At 45.6% G+C, this 19,015-nt stretch overlaps 2 protein-coding genes and 1 long non-coding RNA gene across 5 annotated transcripts in view; 2 read left to right on the top strand and 1 right to left on the bottom strand.

Annotated features, from left to right (window-relative positions):
• The window catches only part of RFLNB (refilin B), a 25,178-nt gene extending 24,289 nt beyond the window's left edge, over positions 1-889 (top strand). The window contains exon 4 of the mRNA XM_042442608.1: positions 796-889. Coding sequence (XP_042298542.1) covers positions 796-889 — 94 coding nt within the window. The remainder of the gene's footprint in view (positions 1-795) is intronic.
• A 1,036-nt stretch (positions 890-1,925) lies between these two features.
• Positions 1,926-19,015, top strand: part of RPH3AL (rabphilin 3A like (without C2 domains)) — a 34,974-nt gene continuing 17,884 nt past the window's right edge. Inside the window, exons 1-6 of one of the 3 annotated variants that reach the window (XM_042442836.1) lie at positions 1,926-2,368; positions 5,687-5,886; positions 10,265-10,377; positions 12,133-12,276; positions 13,940-14,069; positions 18,825-18,911. In XM_042442836.1, coding sequence (XP_042298770.1) covers positions 10,301-10,377; positions 12,133-12,276; positions 13,940-14,069; positions 18,825-18,911 — 438 coding nt within the window. In that variant the 5' untranslated portion in view covers positions 1,926-2,368; positions 5,687-5,886; positions 10,265-10,300. Of the gene's footprint in view, positions 2,369-5,686; positions 5,887-10,001; positions 10,142-10,264; positions 10,378-12,132; positions 12,277-13,939; positions 14,070-18,824; positions 18,912-19,015 lie in introns of those variants that run through there. The other 2 variants (XM_042442835.1, XM_042442837.1) reach the window with 2 other exon arrangements.
• Positions 8,109-19,015, bottom strand: part of LOC121917124 — a 24,659-nt gene continuing 13,752 nt past the window's right edge. The window contains exons 4-5 of the long non-coding RNA XR_006100961.1: positions 13,880-14,059; positions 8,109-8,249 (exon numbers count right to left, since the gene is read on the bottom strand). This is a non-coding gene — a long non-coding RNA (uncharacterized LOC121917124). The remainder of the gene's footprint in view (positions 8,250-13,879; positions 14,060-19,015) is intronic.

The raw sequence follows: 19,015 nt of genomic DNA, 5'->3' as shown, positions 1-19,015 counted from the left end.
GCTATATACCTCAGCTTCCACAAGATTCAGTGCTATATAGCCCAACCTTTGCAAGATTCAGTGCTATATAGCCCAGCTTCTACGAGATTCAGTGTTATATAGCCCACCTTTGCAGGATCCAGTGCTATACAGCCCAGGTGATTTGGACTTCAGCTTCCAGAATCCCAGACCATTGGCCAAAGATGGCTGAGGCTTTAGCTGAAGTCCTAAGCATCTGGAGGACCAGAATTTGGGAACCACTGACTTGGCGGAACATAACAACAACATCAAATTAAGATGCATTTAAATTCTGGCACACAACACAACAAAGGGTGAAAAGTGGGCGATTGTTTAAAAGTTAATGTTTAAAACCGGAGGTCAGCTTTCTTTTCCTGAGTGAATGAAGAAGAGATTGAGTTTCACGGATTGAGAGGGAAAGCCAGGAGCAACACAATAACCGGAACTGGAGGAAGGAAAACTCAGTCAGGAAAACGGTTTCCAACGCAGGGAAATCTCCCCACCCTGCGATCGCTCCACACCAGTTAAAAGGAAAATGTGCCCTTGCTTAAAGAAACAAACAAACAAACAAACAAACAAACAAACAAACAAAAAACCCAGTGGAAAGTATCACACGAAGGAGAGCATTTTACGAATGGTGCCTCTGAACATAGACAAAGGCCACAGGGTTGAAAGGCTGACACCTGGGGTTTCAGCAAGTGTTGCTAAAGAGAGCTGCAAATGTGGTCCAGGTGGCTTCCCTTCCCTTCATTTGCCCATTGTGAAAAGGGCCTAATCCTGCCCTGCCTCGCCATACAGACTGGACACCCGTCAACACTGTGCAGAATTGGGCACATATGTGGACAAGCAACATCCGGCCGCGGTCAAGGTGGCAAAAAATGATAATGAATAGGACCACATAAACTATAAGAGGCAGCAGCAGTTTGCATTTGCCTGATCTTACTGGGAAGGGCCAGACTCTGTCCTCTCCTTGTTGCCTGATTTATTGCAGTGCAATACAAGTGTGCAGTTTTTGAATTCAGGGACTGAATGGAGTGCAATGCAAATGTGCAGTTATTCAACTCATGGAGTTAGTGGGGTGCAATGCAAATGTGAAGTTTTTAAACCCGGTTTGCAGCAACCAAAGCAAGCTGAGGATGAAAAAGGGGGAAAGCGGGAGGAGGAGAGGGAAACCGGGACCTTTTAGAAACAGTGGAGAAAGTGGGACTGCAAAGGATTAATCGAGGTTGTTTCGCCAACATGGGACTGTTGGAGTGGAAGTGATTCCCAAACTTTGGTCCCCCAGATGTTTTGGGTTTCAGCTCCAGGAAGTCAGCCAGCCTGGCTGGGAGTTGAAGTCCAAAAACATCTGGAGGACCAAAGTTTGGGAACCACTGCTTTGGAGAGTGATGTATGCTCCAACAGTCCCAGTTTGGTAGGAAACAGGAGTAATCCGCTCCTGTCCCATTTTCTCAGCTGTTTTTCTAAATGGTCCTGGTTTTTCTCTCTCCGGCTCCCACTTTCCTCCTTGGCTCACTTTAGTTGCTGCAAACAAAGACCTCATTCCCACATACATATAAATCGGTGCGCGATCCGAATCGATGGGTCGATTCGACAGCAGAGCATGGTTCCCACTACGTTTGCTCCGATCGATCCACTTGCGGTTCACATTCACATATGAATCGATTCAAAACATACCTGCCCCAGCCGACTGAAAGGCAAATTTAAATCGATCCTGACCCACATCGGTTTCGCACTTTTGTGTAATCGATTTATCGAAAAAGACGCGGAAGGTTCAAAAAGATGGGTCTAGCGCATGGCCTCCCTCTCGGAATCGCTTTAAGTGGGAACCATGGCCATTGGAACCGATTTGCGGTCCGATTTAAAAGGTAGCGGGAGCGAGTCCGAGTTCAGAAAAGTGCAAACTGGGTTGTGTGTGAACTCCTCAACTCTCTGTGTAAAAGGAAGCAGGAAGAAAGCGAGAGGAGGAAGCAAGCTGGGCCAACCTTTGGTTTTATTTTCCCATCGCTTCCCCAGTCAATTGTGTCTCTCTTCCGATGCTTGGTTTTTTCTAAGTTAATTGTTGCAGGCTTCCGCCTCTGCGCCAGCATCTTGTCTTGAAGAACACAGTGCATGCATGCATGCCTCCTTCTGGCTTCCACCTCTTTGAGGTTAGCTGCTCTCCGCCTCCACGATCCAGGCCACGCTTTGTCTCCCACGCAGCCCTACGGTCCAGTGGTTGTTGGCACCTTCTTTATTTAATGTCTGAGTAATGCCAGTTGTCTGGAGCTCACCTACGGCAAAGTCTGTGCGGCTCTGGCTCTGCCACACAAGAGATCTCTCTCTTCTCCTTGCTTTCTGGAGCCACAGTTCTCTCTCTCAGCCGACCCAGGTGAGTCCAACTTGGCCTTTGCACCTGTCACTCCTTCGAAAAAGTCCATTTTCCTGCTCCGAAACTTGAGCACGCATGCATTTTCTTCTTATCTTTGAGTTTTAAAAAAGCAAACTTTCACGGCAAGCTCTCTGTGTCTATTTTTCTTTCTCTCTCGTCTTTGACCATGTTTTCTTTTAGGGCACTCCCAACTCTCTCCCAACGTAAAAGGCCTTTTTGAAAAAGCAAAATCAAACACAAGGAAACCATGTCTGTGCCAAAGTTGTCCTCTCCGAACTGAACCGGCTGCTTCTCCATAAACCTGTTGCTGGTTACTGAGCTGCAGTAAAACTGTTCGGTGTCTGGAGTTTGCTCTCTCTCCTTGGAAATCGAGGATAGGTTTTTCTAACTTCTTCCTGCAGCCTTCTGCAGCCTTTCTCTTGTCTAAAATTTATCTATCTAAAATTTGATAATGATAAGGTTGCATTTTGCAAAAGTGGGGATTTCGAGTTTGCCATCTCCAAGAGAGGAACCTGGCCCTGTTGTTCTGGCTTCTTGGTTTCCCTCCAGCTTGTTGTTGCTGTTGTTGCTGTGTGCCTTCAAGTCGTTTCCAACTTAACGGGACTCTAAAACTAACTTATCATGGGGTTTTCTGGGGCTGAGAATATGTGACCTAGTGGGTTTCCATGGCTGAGCAGGAAACTGAACCCTGGTCCCCAGAGTGGTGTATCTTTGTTGTTGTTATGTTCCTTCAAGTTGTTTCCGACTTACGGCGACCCTAAGGTGTGCTTATCCTGGGGTTTTCTTGGCAAGATTAGTTCAGAGGAGGTTTGCCATTGCCTTCCCCTGAGGCTGAGAGAGTGCGACTCGGCCAAGATCACCCAGTAGATTTCATGGCTGAACTGGGAAGTGAACCCGGAATTGTAGTCCAACACTCAAACAACTACGGCTGGCTATATAGTGTATCTACACTATAGATGTCATCATCGCCATGGTTCCGCTTTACAGTATCAGGATTTGTAGTTTGGTGAGGTGCCAGTAACCCTTGGCAGGGATGGCTCCAGACTTTGTGCAACTACAAATCCCAGGATGCCATAGGATGGTGCTACTGCACTTAAAAGTGGTGTCAAACTGCATTATTTCTGCAGTGTGGACGCAACCATAGCCCAACACTTTAAACCGCTTCACTATGCTGGCTCTTGGAATCAGGCAAAGTGCCTCTCTTAACATTCCTTGTATTGAATGACATCCGGCAAACTTTTCATATAGCTGAAGCGCCTCTGTTTTTATTGCTTCGTGAATTTGGGGAGTAGAAAACGTTGGATGTTCTCACTGCTTTGGTCAGTTTTGGGGGAGCGACTGTGCCAAAAATGCCTTTTGGTTGTCCCTATTGAGTGCCTCTGGTGGTAGCAGTAGCCATTATTGTTGGGTGGCACTGGGCTGCCATGTTAATTTTCCCAGAATGCCCTAGAGTAGAGCTAACTCCAGAGCATTGTGGGATTGCAAAATAGTGGTTCTTAGAACTGCAGAGGGAGAAATGCTTGCTGTGATGGGGAGAAGACTAGAATCAAATAATGCAGTTTGATAGCACTTTGACTGCCACAGCTCAGTGCTTGAAATCCTGGGATTTGCAGTTTGTCGTGGCATCAGAGCTCTCTCTGACAGAGAAGGCTAAATACCTCACAAAACTGCAAATCCCAGGATTCCACAGCATGGAGACACAACAACCATCTTTCAATATTTTGTCATGTAGAAGATGGAATGAGTCTCTTTTCTGCTGTTCCGCAATCTAGGGCTTGAACCAAAGGATTCAAAGGACAAGAAAGGAGATGCCACCTCAACATGAGGAAGAGCTTTTTGACTCTAAGAACTAGAGGTTGGTGGTCTCTGCTTTGGAGGTATTTTTACACGACGGTTGGAGGGGCATCATTTAGGAACGCTTTAGCTGTCTGTGAAGGCTTTCGTGGCTGGCGGCTGTAGCTTTGTATGAGTTTTTCAGGCCATGCGGCCATGTTCTAGAAGCGTTTATTCCTGACTCACTTCCGTGCCAACATTCTCTGAAGATGGCGAAACGTCAGGAATAAACTCTTCTGGAACATGGCCACATGGGCTGAAAAATTCACAAAAAACCTTTAGTAGTCTATACCTGCAGGGCAGGGGGTTGGCATAGATGACCCTTGGGCTCCCATCTTAAAAACATTATATCCCTTGCTCTTTTTGCCACCCAGAAGTGGCTATGCAGAAGCTCAAGGTGCACCATGGCATCGCTTGCCTTGCATTGCTGAAGCCAGGGAGCTCTTGCAGGGTTAAAGTGCTTGGCAGCATATTCCCAGTTTGGGGTGTGCGTATGTGTGTGTGGAAATGGGATCTGTTGTGGCGCAAGGCTCCTTTGATGGATTTTTGTGGGGGGTTTGGGCTATGCGACCCATGTTCTAGAAGAGTTTCTTCCTGACATTTCACCAGCATCTGCGGCTGGCATCTTTAGAGAATGCCTCGATGTTTTACCTCCACGTTTTACCGCCATGTCAAAATACCTTCAAAGGAGAGACCAACCACCCTCTGAAGCAGTCTCCGCACTGCAGCTCCCATAATGCCCTTGGCTAGGCAGGCTAGGCTTTATGGAAGATGATAGCTACTCCTTTGTCGCTGTTGTTGTGTGCCTTCAACCCGTACACGACTTATGGCAACCCAATTGCGATCCTTAGTTTTCTTGGTAAGATTTGCTCAGAGGAGGTTTGCCATTGCCAACCCTTGAGGCTGAGAGAGTGTCCCTTGCCCAAAGTAGCCCTGGATCATTCCTGATTTGATTCTTCCTTGATGCTTTGCCACCTATAACTTTGCAACATTGCTCTTTTGCGATGGTGCCTTTTGTCCGCCAAGGCCTCTTGATCTGACATCGGCTTGCCTTTGGCGCCAGTTGTGTTTCCGAGGATGTAGAGCTGGAACACCGTACCTTGGCCTAGCCTTTATCTTCTTTTTCCTGTGGCTTGCTGCTACCTTCCCATAGCAACAGAGGGGCTGTTTGCCCAAGTTGCTATGGTTTCTTTGTGAGCATAATGAAGCCTGGCCTGCGAGCCAAAGGTAATGGCATGGCAGCCGGCGTTGGGGGGCAGTAAAACGTGGCAAGGATTGCACCGGCTCTGGAGTCTGTGGGTTTTTTCCCGGAGTCTGCAAAAGTTGTGCCAAGTGAAGAGTCTGAACCATGGTAATGTTGTCAGGTGTTCAAAAGAGCAATATAGGACGGCTGGATATCGTGCAATGCAAGGTTGACAAAATCAGGAATAAGTACCTTTTTGTATTGCTGACGAAATTCAAATGTTATCTCACCGTCTTTGTTAGATTTTGTTCCCAGTGCCGCACGGCCAGAAGAAAGAGGTATCAGCTTGCAGAGATATACCTCCAAGGAACAGCGGAATTGCAATGGAGAAAATGCAAAGATTTAGGTTTTCCAAAAGACCAGACCAAATGCATCTGAGGACATAGACTGAAGTCTACGAAAGCGCATGCAGCCAACTTCTTTCTTCTGGTTTGTCTCAAAGGTGCTACAAGATCTCTCTACATACTGTGACTAACATAGTCTATATATGTATGTATGTGTATATAGCCAGTGGAGCTTCGAAAGCATGCATCATGTGTTTGGTCTTTGGACCAAAAAATGAACATAAAAATGAAGTTCTTCTTCCGTTTGAAAAGTGCATCGCTGGAACCTCAGCGTTATCAATGCCTTTTAGTATATATATTTTTAGAGGAGTCTGGAGCGCCATGCCAGCTTTCAAATTTAAAATGAAAAGACACGTTGTTGTCTACCACCCGCTGTCAGAAGTGAAGCGTGCCTTCATCGTTTCTTCTTCTTTCCCCATAAACAGACCTCTCCGCTGTCAGTCGAGAACTCTTCGGGCGAGATGAAAAATTAGGTCTGCATGGTTTAATGGAATAAAAGCTATCGTTCCCAAGCTGGGATAGTGTCGTGCTGGGAGAGATTAATTGAAATTATGAGACACCCCTGCGGTCTCTGTCCTCCCCAAAATGGCACACAACGCAGGAGGTTGTCCTCTAAATGTGTGCGATTTCTTATTCGAGGTAATGGGAGTGTGTGGATGGGGAACCGGTAGAATAGGAACATGTCCAAAGGGGTAAGGCTTGCATCTGGCCTTGCCCTATATTTCTCTGGCCTGCCTTAGCCCCATTCATCGAGTCAGTTCCGAAATTCGAATTTGGTCCCTGGTTTCTGGTTATAGAGTGTCGTGTGTGTTTTGTTGCATGCCTCTTTGACTATTTAATAGTAAGTGCAAAGTACAGTGGGCCCTTAGTATTTGCTTTGGTTTGGTTCCAGGGCCCCCATGGATACCAAAATCCGTGGATGCTCGAGCCCCATTAAATACAATGGGATAGCCAGGTTTTTGAATTCTGTTTTCAAAGGAGACACTGAGGAGTTTAGCAGACAAGAGAAATTGGAAGTATAATCCAATGGCAATCTGAACGTAATCATGGGGTTTAACGTTATTGCATGATAGACTGCCACACACAAATTCGGGCAATGGGAAGTCAGTCCAAGTGCAATCATGGGGTTTAACGTTATTGTGTGATAGACTACCACATGCAAATTTGGGCAATGGCATCTTATTTTTGGGCAATGGGGAGCCAGTTCGAATGGAATGAGCATTCACGCAATTGCACTGAACTAGTGACTTTACGTGAATGCGTTCTGGCCCCACTTTCTTATCATTCGAAATGAAGAGAAATTTCTCACGTGTGATAAACTCCTGAGTAACATTACAGTAAGGGATGTTAATATCCAAAATCCACAAAACAGTGATCCACTGAGCCCTTGGTATCCGCTGGGGTTTGGTTCCTGGACCCCCTTTGGATACCAAAATCTGTGGATGTGCAAGTCCCATTAAATACACTGGCATAATGGAATGGTGTCCCTTATAAAATGACAAAATCAAGGTTTGCTTTCTGGAATATATATATCTATATATGGAATATTTTCAAGCTGTGGATAGTTGAATCTGTGGATAAAAAAATTGGTGGATAAGCAGCTTGGAAAGGGACACCTGTCCAGGGTGAACTACCTGGCTATGTCACTCAAAACCCTGCTCTTGGTTTGACAGGACCTCTTGGCCTCAGTCTTTTCTGCCTGGAAAGTAGGAACAAATGGCAAAGGATTCCCTTTGGAAAGTGGGAACAAATTGCAAAGTTGACCAAGCTGTCTGAAATCCTCCGCTGCAGGGAGAGGTTTCTTTCCCCTCGCAAACATTTGCATCACGAGAACTTCTGGGCGGGAAGCTGGCAAGCTTTTGGAAACCCAGCCATGCCAACGGTGTGCCAAGTTCATCAGGTTAAGAAAACACAGTGATGTAACCTTGGCCGCATTTGCTCTGTGCCACTGAAGGCTGACAGGGGAACAAGTGCAGGTTTGGGAAGGGCTGCTAAACATGTTTGGCCATTATTTTGTAGGACTGAAGTTGACAAAAGTGGTTAAGAGATTCGGGGGGTTGAAGTCAAAAATGCACCTTTCCCTACCTCTGCTAAATAGAGAAGTTTCTAAATGACAATTGGTTTCTCACCTTGTGGGAGAAGATATGTAAATCCTTGACTAGGATACAAGGACCAAATATTCCTCTAAAGTATCCTTTCCAAATTTGGACACCTTGGAGTGTTTCAAAGAGTGCATAAAAGAAGGCCCCGAGTTGGCTGGCACTCTGTCCAATATTTACGGTTTTGCAAGCTAGAATTACAAGTTTGTACATTTTGCTACTCACATGTCCTGCAAACCAACAGTGGCACCAGCAAGGATGATGAGGATAATGCTTCCAGCCTGATCCGGCAAGCAAGCAATGGTGCCCAATTCAGGAGGGTTATGAAGGCTGCTGTGTGTTGCTTGTGTTGAATTAATGCCCTGTACATAAAACACAAAAAGAGGTGTCATTTCCCCCCTCTTTTGCCTTGGACCAGCCCTTGTTGTTGTTGTGATGTGCCTTCAAGTTGTTTCCAACTCATGGTGACCATAAGGTTACTTCTACGCGGTTTAACTTAATTTCCTTCCAGGAAGGAAATGATAAAACATCAAGATGCAGGAGATTGGTTCCATGTAAAGAAAAGGGCACATACCAGCTGGGAAACCATAAATTTCCAAGAGTGCAGGCTATTCATTCTTATCTCATCTCCTGCCTCTAAACCAGGCATCCAAACACTAACATGGGAGAAACCCACAGCAGTTTTCCACAACTGGATGTGTTGTTGGACTACAGTTTCCAGTATGGAAAACCATTTCCAGAACAGGAATTCCTAGGCCAACAGAACCATCTGTTGTTGTTGTGTGGCTTCAAGTCGTTTCCGACTTATGGCAACCCCAAGGTGAAGCTATCATGGGGTTTTCTTGGCAGGTTTCTTCAGAGGGGGTTTGCCCTGGCCATCCTCTGAGGCTGAGAGTCACCCAGTGGGTTTCCCTGGCAAAGTGAGGACTCGAACCCTGAACGCCAGAGTCACAGGAGCCTTCCTTTGAGAAATGTAACCTTAAAACCGATTTTGCAAGTTTTGCACATTGTTCCAAGGGCTGGGAAAAGAGGCTTTGGAGGGCCACATGCAGCCTTGGATCCGCATCTGTGTACTTTTTATTTTTAGGCTCTGGACAAGGCTCAAGGTGATAAGTTGGCATGGAATCCCTGCATTTTGCCTTGGCGCACAGCGCCTTGTTTGTGCCGGAGCGGAGTGGGTGGTTTTATTTTGATTTGATTTTATATTTTGGCTGCGCGGCGCTTCATCCCACTGGGAAGGCAAGGAGGCGAGGTGCGAGGCTTGTACATGTGTTTTCCTCTTTGGAGAAAGGGCCAAGGCCAGACTGGTTGTTTTACAGCGACGGTTCTCTTGGGAAACCTGGCAGTTGCAAACAGATAGCGAGGGCAGGCTGGGGGAATGGAGATGCCAAGGCCCTGGAGGGGTCTGTGTTTACGGAAACTGTGCCCAAGTGGTGTTTCTTTCTCTGGTTGAGATGGCAAGAAAATGTGCTTTGAAATATGGCTAGGATAGTGGACGTGTTTCTTCCCTTTCCCCATCCTTTTCTATTAAATTTTACATAATAGCTGCCCGCTTTCTGCAAAGCTATCTTTACCTATCGCTGGCACACGCTGCCGTCAACAAAGTCAAATATTGAATGTATCTGACAGGTTTCTAAATATTTAATAGGGACGCTTGTGTTCACAGCTGTGTGGCCTGCAAAGGCGCGAACGGAAGCTGTCAGCGCCGGTGGTGGGAAACGCAATAGTCTTTTTTGGCATCTCTTGTTGGTGCTTTTTGTTACCAACTTTATTTCGAGGATGTCATCTTGTGCTGATTTTGTTCCCCAAGGAAGCGACAAGTAGCCATTCTCTTCTCAAAGTCTAGGAAAAGTGCATTGCTTTCTAAATCTATTTGTAGTTGGGAAGCAAGTGTGGTGTAGTGGTTTCAGCGTCGGACTACAACTTTGGAGACCAAGGTTCGATTCCCAGCTTGGCTACGAAACCCACCTTGGGCAAGTTACACTCTCTCAGCCTCAGGGGAGCCCATGGCAAACTTCCTCTGAACTAATCTTGCCAATAAAATCCCATGAGCCTTAGGGTTACCGTAAGTTTAGAAGGCAGTAGTTTGCTTTTGCCTGAGCCAACTGTGAAGTGCAAGATTCCTCCACCTTTTTCTTTCTCTATGAAGAGTGCTTTTGCATTTTGAACTCAGTTTGCAGCAATCAGAGTAAGCTGAGGACAAAGCGGGAGGAAAGGGGAGAGAAACTGGGACATTTCTAAAGAAGATGAAAAAGTAGGACATCGGAGGACTAATCAGGACCATTAATGCCGAATCGGGACTGTTGGAGAGTATGGTGTGTGTGTATGCAAACCAACAAACCAATAATTTGAACAAAATATATTCTTTCCCCTGCAGGTTTGTGGCCATCTGCTGCCTGTGTGATCCGCTGCCATGGCTGACACCATTTTTGGCAATGGGAATGACCAGTGGGTTTGTCCAAACGACAGGCAACTAGCCCTCCGAGCAAAGTAGGTGTCCCTTTCTTTCTCTTTTATTTGATTCATGTCTTGCAGCCTTTTCCTCCAAACAGGGAGTCCAAAAATTGACCCCAAAAATCTGGGTCGACTTATCTACGGGTCAAAGTAAGTACAGTTGGTCCTTTGTATCTGTGGGGGATCCGTTCCGGATTGTCCTCAATCATGGTGCCATGTGCGCTGCCATTGAGAACAATGGGGCTTGCCGTCTGCGGATGCTCACATTTCCAGATGGTAAGCCTGCAGATGGGGAGAGCCCACTATACTGTACTTGAACTCTTCTTTTAAAAGGAATCTCCTGGTGAAAAGCAAGAGTGTAATATGTCCTGGAAGTGCTGATTCCCTCTGCTTTCTCATCCATCCACAAAAACGGAGGCAGGGACAGAAGAAGTACTTTAGAATAAGTACAGATGGTACCAAGAGGGGTTTGAGCAATGGACTCTGGAGACCAGAATCCTGGCTCAGCCATGTAAACCCACTTTCTCAGCCTCAGAGGATGGCCATAGCAAACCCACTCTGAAGAAATGTGCCAAGAAAACCCGATGATAGCTAGGATTAGGATTGCTTTAGGATTGCCATAATTCGGAAACGTCTTGAAGGCACACAACAACAACGGATGGTCCAGTTGGTCTAGGAATTCCTGTTCTGGAAATGGTTTTCCATACTGGAAATTGTAGTCCCGGAAACACATCCAGCTGTGGAAAACCGCTGTGGGTTTCTCCCACGTTAGATGTTCGGATGCCTGATTTAGAGGCAGCAGATGAGATGAGACTCGAGAGCCTCCGCTCTTGGTAATGGATACTTTGCCAGCTGGTAGGTGCCCTTTTCTTTATATGGAGCCTCTCCCCTGCATTTTGATGTTTTGCCGTTTCCTCCCTGGAAGGAAATTCAATTACCTGGGGAGATGCGAGTCTGCCAGCCGGGAGTGAAATATGGACATGAGTCAACCGCACCAGGTGCGTGGTTGGCAGAGTATTTTTCTCCCCTTGGAAGGTTGCAAAACTCAGGATTAAAAATGGGACAGCTTGGATGGTTTCTAACCTTTCTTGGATCAATAGCTTTGCTCCAGTCCATCCTTTCTTCCTGGAGAAATGCGCTTAGGGCTGGATTTATCACTGTAATAATTAGATAAGAGCCAGCATGGTTCAAGCACTATGACTCTGGAGACCAGGGTTCGAATCCTGGCTGGGCCATGGAAGCCCACTGGGTGACATTCAACTACAACTTGAATGTAGGCAACTACAAAGCCCACTGAACTAATCTTTCCAAGAAAGTCCCATGATAAGGTTGCCATAAATCGGAAATGACTCCAAGGCACTCCTATGCATTTCTATGCCGCCTTTCTCCCCAAATGAACCCAAAGTGGCTCACAATATAATGTTATCCGCTGGGGTTTGGTACCAGGACCCTCCGTGGATAACAAAATCCGTGGATGCTCGAGTCTCATTCAATTCAATGGCATAGCAAAATGGTGTCCCTTATATAAAATGGAAAATGTATATCGTTTCACTTTGGTTTTTAAGAATCTCTCCTAATTTTGAAAGTTCTTTGTATTCTGGATGGAGGTGGAAATCTTCCTCTCTTGCAAAAGATGAATGTGGGAGAAAGTAACATTTCCTCATCCCTCTCTTACAAATGTGATGGACAATTTAATTTGGAAAAACAAAAAAAGTGAACACTTTCCATCAGCCGTGCTTCGAAGCTGTTCTCTTCCGCTGCCTCTCTTCACGCTTTATTTTTCGCTCCCAGGCTTCAAACCGGTTGGTCGGTGCACACTTTCCAAACCGACCGACAGAGGAGGACGCAGGCGCTGAACCCGAAGGAGATGGAGGTTATTTTGGAGGTCATCCATAGGGCTGAGAAACTGGACATCGTGGAGCAGCAAAGAATAGGGTACGCTTGCCCTCTGTGCACGAATCTGTGCGCTTTCCAAGTCGGCTATCGATTTATGACGGCCCCATGAATTTCATAGTGGTTTCTTAGGAGAGGAATACTCCGAGGTGGTTTTGCCAGTTCCTTCCACTGAAACAGAGCCTACAGTATATAATATACTTTCCCAAAAACATATCTTATTTCTTCTCTCCTTGCTCTTCTCTCATTTCTTCTCTATTGCCCTCTGGTGGATTCATTTACTCTAACAAAGGTTTGGTAGATTCCCCAGATCTTGAAAACATTACAAGTATATCTCGATTTTGGTTAAACCAAATGACTTTAAAAAAAAATACCTCCTAGTTTTTAAAACCGATTATTCATATTTTCCAAAAAGTCTGGCTGATTATTACTATTTTCCAACCCTCGAACTGGAACAACAACTACTGTTTGAACTGAAATGCTTAACTTCAGTTATTGCATTGCAGTTGCTTCTTTGTAATCCCTTTAATTTATAGTGCAACGGATGCCATTCCGAAGCAAAAGCCTCCAATTCGTATAAATGCAAGCAAAACAACTTGCTTCGCAAGAGTGCTTTTTAAAGAGCAGTGGTTATTTGAGCTAGTGGCCATAACATCTGAATCGCAGGTTGCTACTTGATTTTTCTGATTTAGTCCTATATTGGTATATAGTCCTATATATGGGCTACTGACTTGTTTGTATAATTCCCAAATTTTTACTGAAAGATGCAAATCACGTCCAAGCCTAATAACTTTGGGTAGTTAAGGTTAGAAAGCATTGGTTGGTCAAGCTTTCTAATGCATAAAATAATGTTTCACAGTATGGTGATGTACTGGCACAGCGACTGGCGATTTGAATGTTGGACTACAACTCTGGAGTCCAGGGTTCGATTCCCGGCTCGGTCATGAAATGCAATGCGTGGCCTTGGGCAAAGTCACACACTCTCAGCCTCGTTTCTGGCTTATGGCAACCCTACGGTCATGAGGTTTTCTTGGCAAGGTTTGTTCAAAAGAAGTTTGCCATTGGTTTCCCCTGAGGCTGAGAGCATGTGACTTGCCAACAAGGGAGTTGTAATCAAAGATACGTTTTTGGGTCTACGGCATCCATCTTGTGGACCAAAAAAGTAACTTTGGCCCCGTACAGACAGGCCAAAATAAAACTGCTTCAGGTCACTTTAGAGATATGTTGTTTAAATGATGCATGCGTGCTAAGAGTCCGGAAGCCGCACCAAAGACACAATCCAGTCCTAAGGACTGGAGCGCAGCTTTGGTGCAGCTTCCAGACTCAGGATGCATGCATCATTTAAACAGCATACCTCCAACTGACCCGAAGCAGCTTTATTTTGGCAGTCTGTATGGGGCCTTTCTTAAAATTAACTTTCCCAATGGAGCCTAATTTTTGGACTTCTGAGTTAAATCGTGGCACAGAGGATGAAACTCTGGGACAGCTTTCCTTATGTAACAGTCAGAAAATTGCCGCAGAACTCAACATATGGTCAAGACCGTCGTGGCTATGCTCTGAAGGTTCCACGGTCACCTACAGGTTACTACAAACTAAGCAGTGGTATTATGGCTATGGTAGTCATTGCTGCCCCGGTGCGACTAACCTTGTGGCTACAAGACGCTGCTTTCGGCTTCTGGTGTGACGCAAAAGTTCTGTCTTGCAGGCGGCTGGTGGAACGGCTGGAGAACATGCGGAAGAACGTGATGGGCAACGGATTGTCCCAGTGCTTGCTCTGCGGGGAGGCCCTGGGTCTGCTGGGCAGCACCGCTGTCTTCTGCCAAGACTGCAAAAAGGTGAGATCCGTGGTTAACCTTGGTCCATTTACAACCCAGTGTTGTCTGATCTGACTGGTAGATGCTCTGTAGGATCTCAGGATCACCTACTGCCTGATCTCCTTTTTTGAATCATAGAGTTGGAAGAGACCTCAAGGGCCATCCAATCCAACCCCCTGCCATGCAGGAACTCACAGTCAAAGCATCCCTGACAGATGGCCATCCAGCCTCTGTATAAATACCTCCAAAGAAGGAGACTACACCACTCTCCTTCTTGTGGAACTGCTCCAGGAGGTTCCTCCTAATGTTGAAGTGGAATCTCTTTACCTGTAACTTGAATCCATTGCTCTGGGTCCTATTCTCTAGAGCAGCAGAAAACAAGCTTGCTTCATCCTCAATATGACACCCCTTCAAGTACTTAAACAAGGCTATCATATCACCTCTTAACTGTCTCGTCTCCAGGCTATACATACCCAGCTCCCTAAGTCTCTCCTCATAGGGCTTTATGGTTTCTGAATGTGTTAGTGGTTGAACTTGGGACTATGCATCAAATCAAGTCCTCCAAACTAGCAATGTAATTAAAACAATATGTCAAGTACAATCATTCACATGTATTATCAATCACCTATAAATTGTCTGTCTGGTCTCACTCGGGTTGTGCTCTGGTATCCTATAATGGGTCTAAAAATGGCATTCGCTACCTAGAAATACAGCACAAACAAAGAGAAGAACCTGCAATTGACGCCGTAGCTCTCCAAATAACCTCCTTCCAGGATAGCCCCTTCTCCCTTTGCTTTGCTTGGTTTTGAAGATCACCTTGTTTAAAACCTTGTAAACCAAATGTAAGTGAGGGAGTGAGCCAAATTGCCAGAGTAAGCTAATGTGTGCCAAGTCATAACTGGGCGAATCATAATTCTAGTTTTGCTTTCTGCAGAAATTGTTATGGGATACACTCAAATTTGCAAAAGTCGATTGCAGTCGGCCATTTGCTCGTCCTGGATGTGGTGCGGGGCTATATATTTTTGCAAAGTCCATAATTTTCCCAGCTATCTTTGCTCCGCTGCCTTCCCATCAGGAACTCCATTTAGTTTGCTGGCGGCGAGACTCCTTCACGCTCGATGTCACGAGGAAAACGTTTTAGCGCTTTTCAATTACCCAGGGAGCTGAGCCCAAATTGAAAGCTCCATACAATATTTTCTTAAACAACAACAACCATATAAACAATTGCAGAATGGTTTCTACAGGAAAGGAATGAATGGAGTGGGCGAGGGAAAGCAGTTATTTATTTGTGGTACTTCAAGGCATGCGTTGTGAACGTAAGGTGCTGCTCCTTGCAGTGAGCTAGAGAGTCGGGGGAAGAAATGAGAGGGAGAGGAACCTGGGAATTTGCAATACTGTCTCAGTTTGGATCTTGCACAGACTGTATAAAAATTGTTAATCATAGGTTGCCTCCAAACTATGTCCTCAAACCTATTTGACATCATGGTTAGAGGGCACCCAACCTCTTACCATAGGTTGCCTCCCAACTGGTCATTCAAATGTTCTTCAAACCATGGTCAATGAGAGCCCAATCTCTGGCCATAGGTTGCCTCCCAACTGGTCATTCAAATGTTCTTGAAACCATGGTCAATGGGAACCCAACCTCTGACCATAGGTTGCCTCCCAACCAGTCATTCAAATGTACTTCAAACCATGGTCAATGGGAACCCAACCTTTGACCATAGGTTGTCTCCCAACTGGTCATTCAAATGTACTTCAAACCATGGCCAATGAGAACCCAACTTCTGACCATAGGTTGCCTCCCAAGTGATCATTCAAATGTACTTCAAACCATGGTCGATGGGAACATCAACCTCTGGCCATAGGTTGCCTCCCAACTGGACAAATGTACTTCAAATCATGGTCATTGGAAACCCAGCCTCTGGCCATAGGTTGCTCTTCAACTGGTCATTCCAGTGTACTTCAAACCATGGTTAGTGGGTCATCATAAATCAATAACAACAACTTGTTCTAGAGATCAATGTCTGCCTTTCCGGTGGATGCTGGAGGGTCCCATGTCAGTGGCGACTGGTGGTAGTGAATCTTTTGTTGCTGTTGGGTGCCTTCAAGTCATTTCAGATTTACGGCAACCCTAAAGCGAACCTATCATGGGTTTTTCTTGGCAAGATTTCTTCAGAAGAGGTTTGCCATTCCATTCCCTAGAGGCTGAGAGCATGGACTTGCCTATGATCACCCAATGGGTTTCACGCCCGAGTGGTGAATCGAACCCTGGTCTCCAGGGTTGCAGTCTAACGCTCAAACCACTGCCATTCTGGCTTTTGGTCATGAATTTGCTCTGGGTTTTAAAGGCACAACTCTGTACCCCAATTTTAAAGGCACAACTTTGTACCCTCAGTCCCTCCATGCTTGGAAGTTTTACAATCCAGAGCAGATTCACCACTCTGCTGCCAAGGGCACTGTCATCGGGGCACTCTGTCTCCTAGAGTTGGAAGAGATCACAAGGGCCATCCAGTTCAACCTCACCCCTGCCATGCAGGAACTCACAAGGCCTCCAGCGTACATCTCCTTTTTTCTTCCCTTTCTTTTCTCCCACATCTTTGCAAAACAGGCGTAACAAGTGGCGGCTGTGTCAAGGGAGGCTGATGCGCTTAATCAGGCGGTGGATAAATCTGTCGGTAGTAATTAGATGGGTTCCTGTTTTGAAATGGGGGAAAAATTAGAATTCGGAGAGGACCGGAGGGGAATTTTCTTCCCCTCCTCTTCTTAATCAACCCCATTTGATCCCTGCGAAAAACACTTTTTCCCCCGACCTTCCTTCTCCCTGCTGAATCAAAAGAAAATGAGCGATATGACATTTTTCTGTAGCAAGCAAGACAACGGTGGTGTGTGTACATATATATAAATACAGTATATCTTTTTTTAATCTTTAAAAAGGAAACTGACATTACATTAATGGATCTGAAAGTTTCCCCAGTGTCCGTGAGAGGGCAGCAATGGACCGCTTGTTTGTGCGGATGTGCCTTCAAGTCACAGGTCGACTTATGGCCTCCCTATGGATTCCTTAAGGTTTTCTTAGGCAAGGAATACTCAGAGGTGGTTTGGCCAGTTCCTTCCTCTGAAATAACAGCTTGTGTGGTGATGCTGCATTTTAAAAAGACATCCATCTCATTTCCTGTGTTCGTGTGGAACAGTGCTATAACTGGGAGAAATGAAGCTTTGGAAATCTTGAACACAGCAACGGAAAGGTATATGACTATTCTTGAAAGACTAAGTAATGCCACGTACAAACCCGAATCTTGTGCCCCTTGGCCAGCATGGTGTAGTGGTTTGAGCGCTGGACTATGACTTTGGAGATCGGGGTTCGATTCCCCGCTTAGCCATAAAACCTACTGGGTGATCCTGGGCGATTCACAGTCTCTCAGCCTCAGAGGTTGGCAATGGCAAAATCCCCTCTGACCCCACGTTAGGGTCACCATAAGTCAGAAACAACTTGAAGGTGCACAACGACAGCAACAAGATGCAGCCCACATGTATTCCCAGCGTACGAACCTTGGGCAAATGCCATACAGAAATCCTCATTTTTCTCCAGCGTGCGGAAATCATTCAGCCTTGTGGCGGAGGGCAAAATAGGTAAGACATTACATCCTTACACTGGATAAGATCTCAATCGAATATGCCAATAATGGGCCTCAAGGTGGGATTCAAAGCATCTAGTTCCAGCTTTTGCTGCTCTGGGAGTTGCAGTATTTTGTTGCAAAGCAACATTGGAAGGCTGAGTTGAATGGCTCAGATGCTTCCCTTTGCGCCAATCGATGGCTGTTAGCACCATCTGGGTCTGCGGTTGATGCCTTAATTTTTTCCTCCGACTGACGTGGAGGAATAGCACCGTTCCCTCATTAGGAGGATTGATTTTTGGATATATATTTCCCTATATTGAGCAATGGCTGGCTCCCCCCCCACTGCCATCTCTCTCCTTTGAAATATTTCTTCATTTTGCCCATCGCCTGAGCTGGATTGATTGGTTCAGGTTTCCCTTGAGGCTGGGAGAAGAGGCGGCTAACACCCAGGCGGTTCCCAAGCCAATGGTTTTGGCGGTGAACCTGCTCCGGGTTCTAATCGGAACCTGAAAGGAGCTATCCTTTCAAGTTGATGAACCTGCTCCAAAGACAGGTTGCTTAATTTAGACCCTACTTTTCTATCCTATGAGACCTAAAATGACTTACACGATACAGTCAGCCCTCCTTATCCACAGATTTAAACATCCTCAGCTTGAAAATACTTTTAAAACATACAAATTCCCATAGGCAAACCTTGATTTTGCCCTTTTATATAAGGGACACCCTTTTACTCTGCCATTATATTTTGATGGCTTCGATCCAAATTCAGCCTCAAACCCAAACAGGATTCACTGCTGTATAGTGTTGTGAGCAATCCCTTTTCGAATGCAAAGTGTTGCATTACTCAACAAGACCCCTTAGCTTCACAAAACACCTGCTCTGAATGATAGCTGAAAATGACATGGATTGATTTATTAATACACAGCGACCTGGGATTTTGGATTCTCCTTTTGGTGCATGTCTCTGGAGATTGTCCTGATGGGCTCCAAGCCAAAACTCCACAGATCAAGATTTACTCAGCACTGGGGACTATGACTTTTTGGACTAGCGCTCCCAAAATCCTTGCCTGTTCGTTGCCTTGCACTCCCGGTGATCTTCCTCTTGCTTCCAGGCCTTGTTAACAACTTCTCTCCTCTTCTCTGTGTCCTCCTTTCCCCAGAAAGTTTGCACCAAATGCGGCATTGAAACCCTGAGCGCCCAGAAAAGGCCTGTCTGGTTTTGTAAGATCTGCAGCGAGCAACGAGAGGTGGGTCTGTCTGTGGCGGGCATGGGGTTTCTGCCATTGCAAATATTATTATTATTATTATTATTATTATTATTATTATTATTATTATTATTATTATTATTATT

This window comes from Sceloporus undulatus, chromosome 11, assembly GCF_019175285.1.
Source record: "Sceloporus undulatus isolate JIND9_A2432 ecotype Alabama chromosome 11, SceUnd_v1.1, whole genome shotgun sequence".
NCBI lineage: Eukaryota > Metazoa > Chordata > Lepidosauria > Squamata > Phrynosomatidae > Sceloporus > Sceloporus undulatus.
Note: the sequence above shows the minus strand (reverse complement) of the source record. Positions and strands in the feature narration are given on the sequence as shown.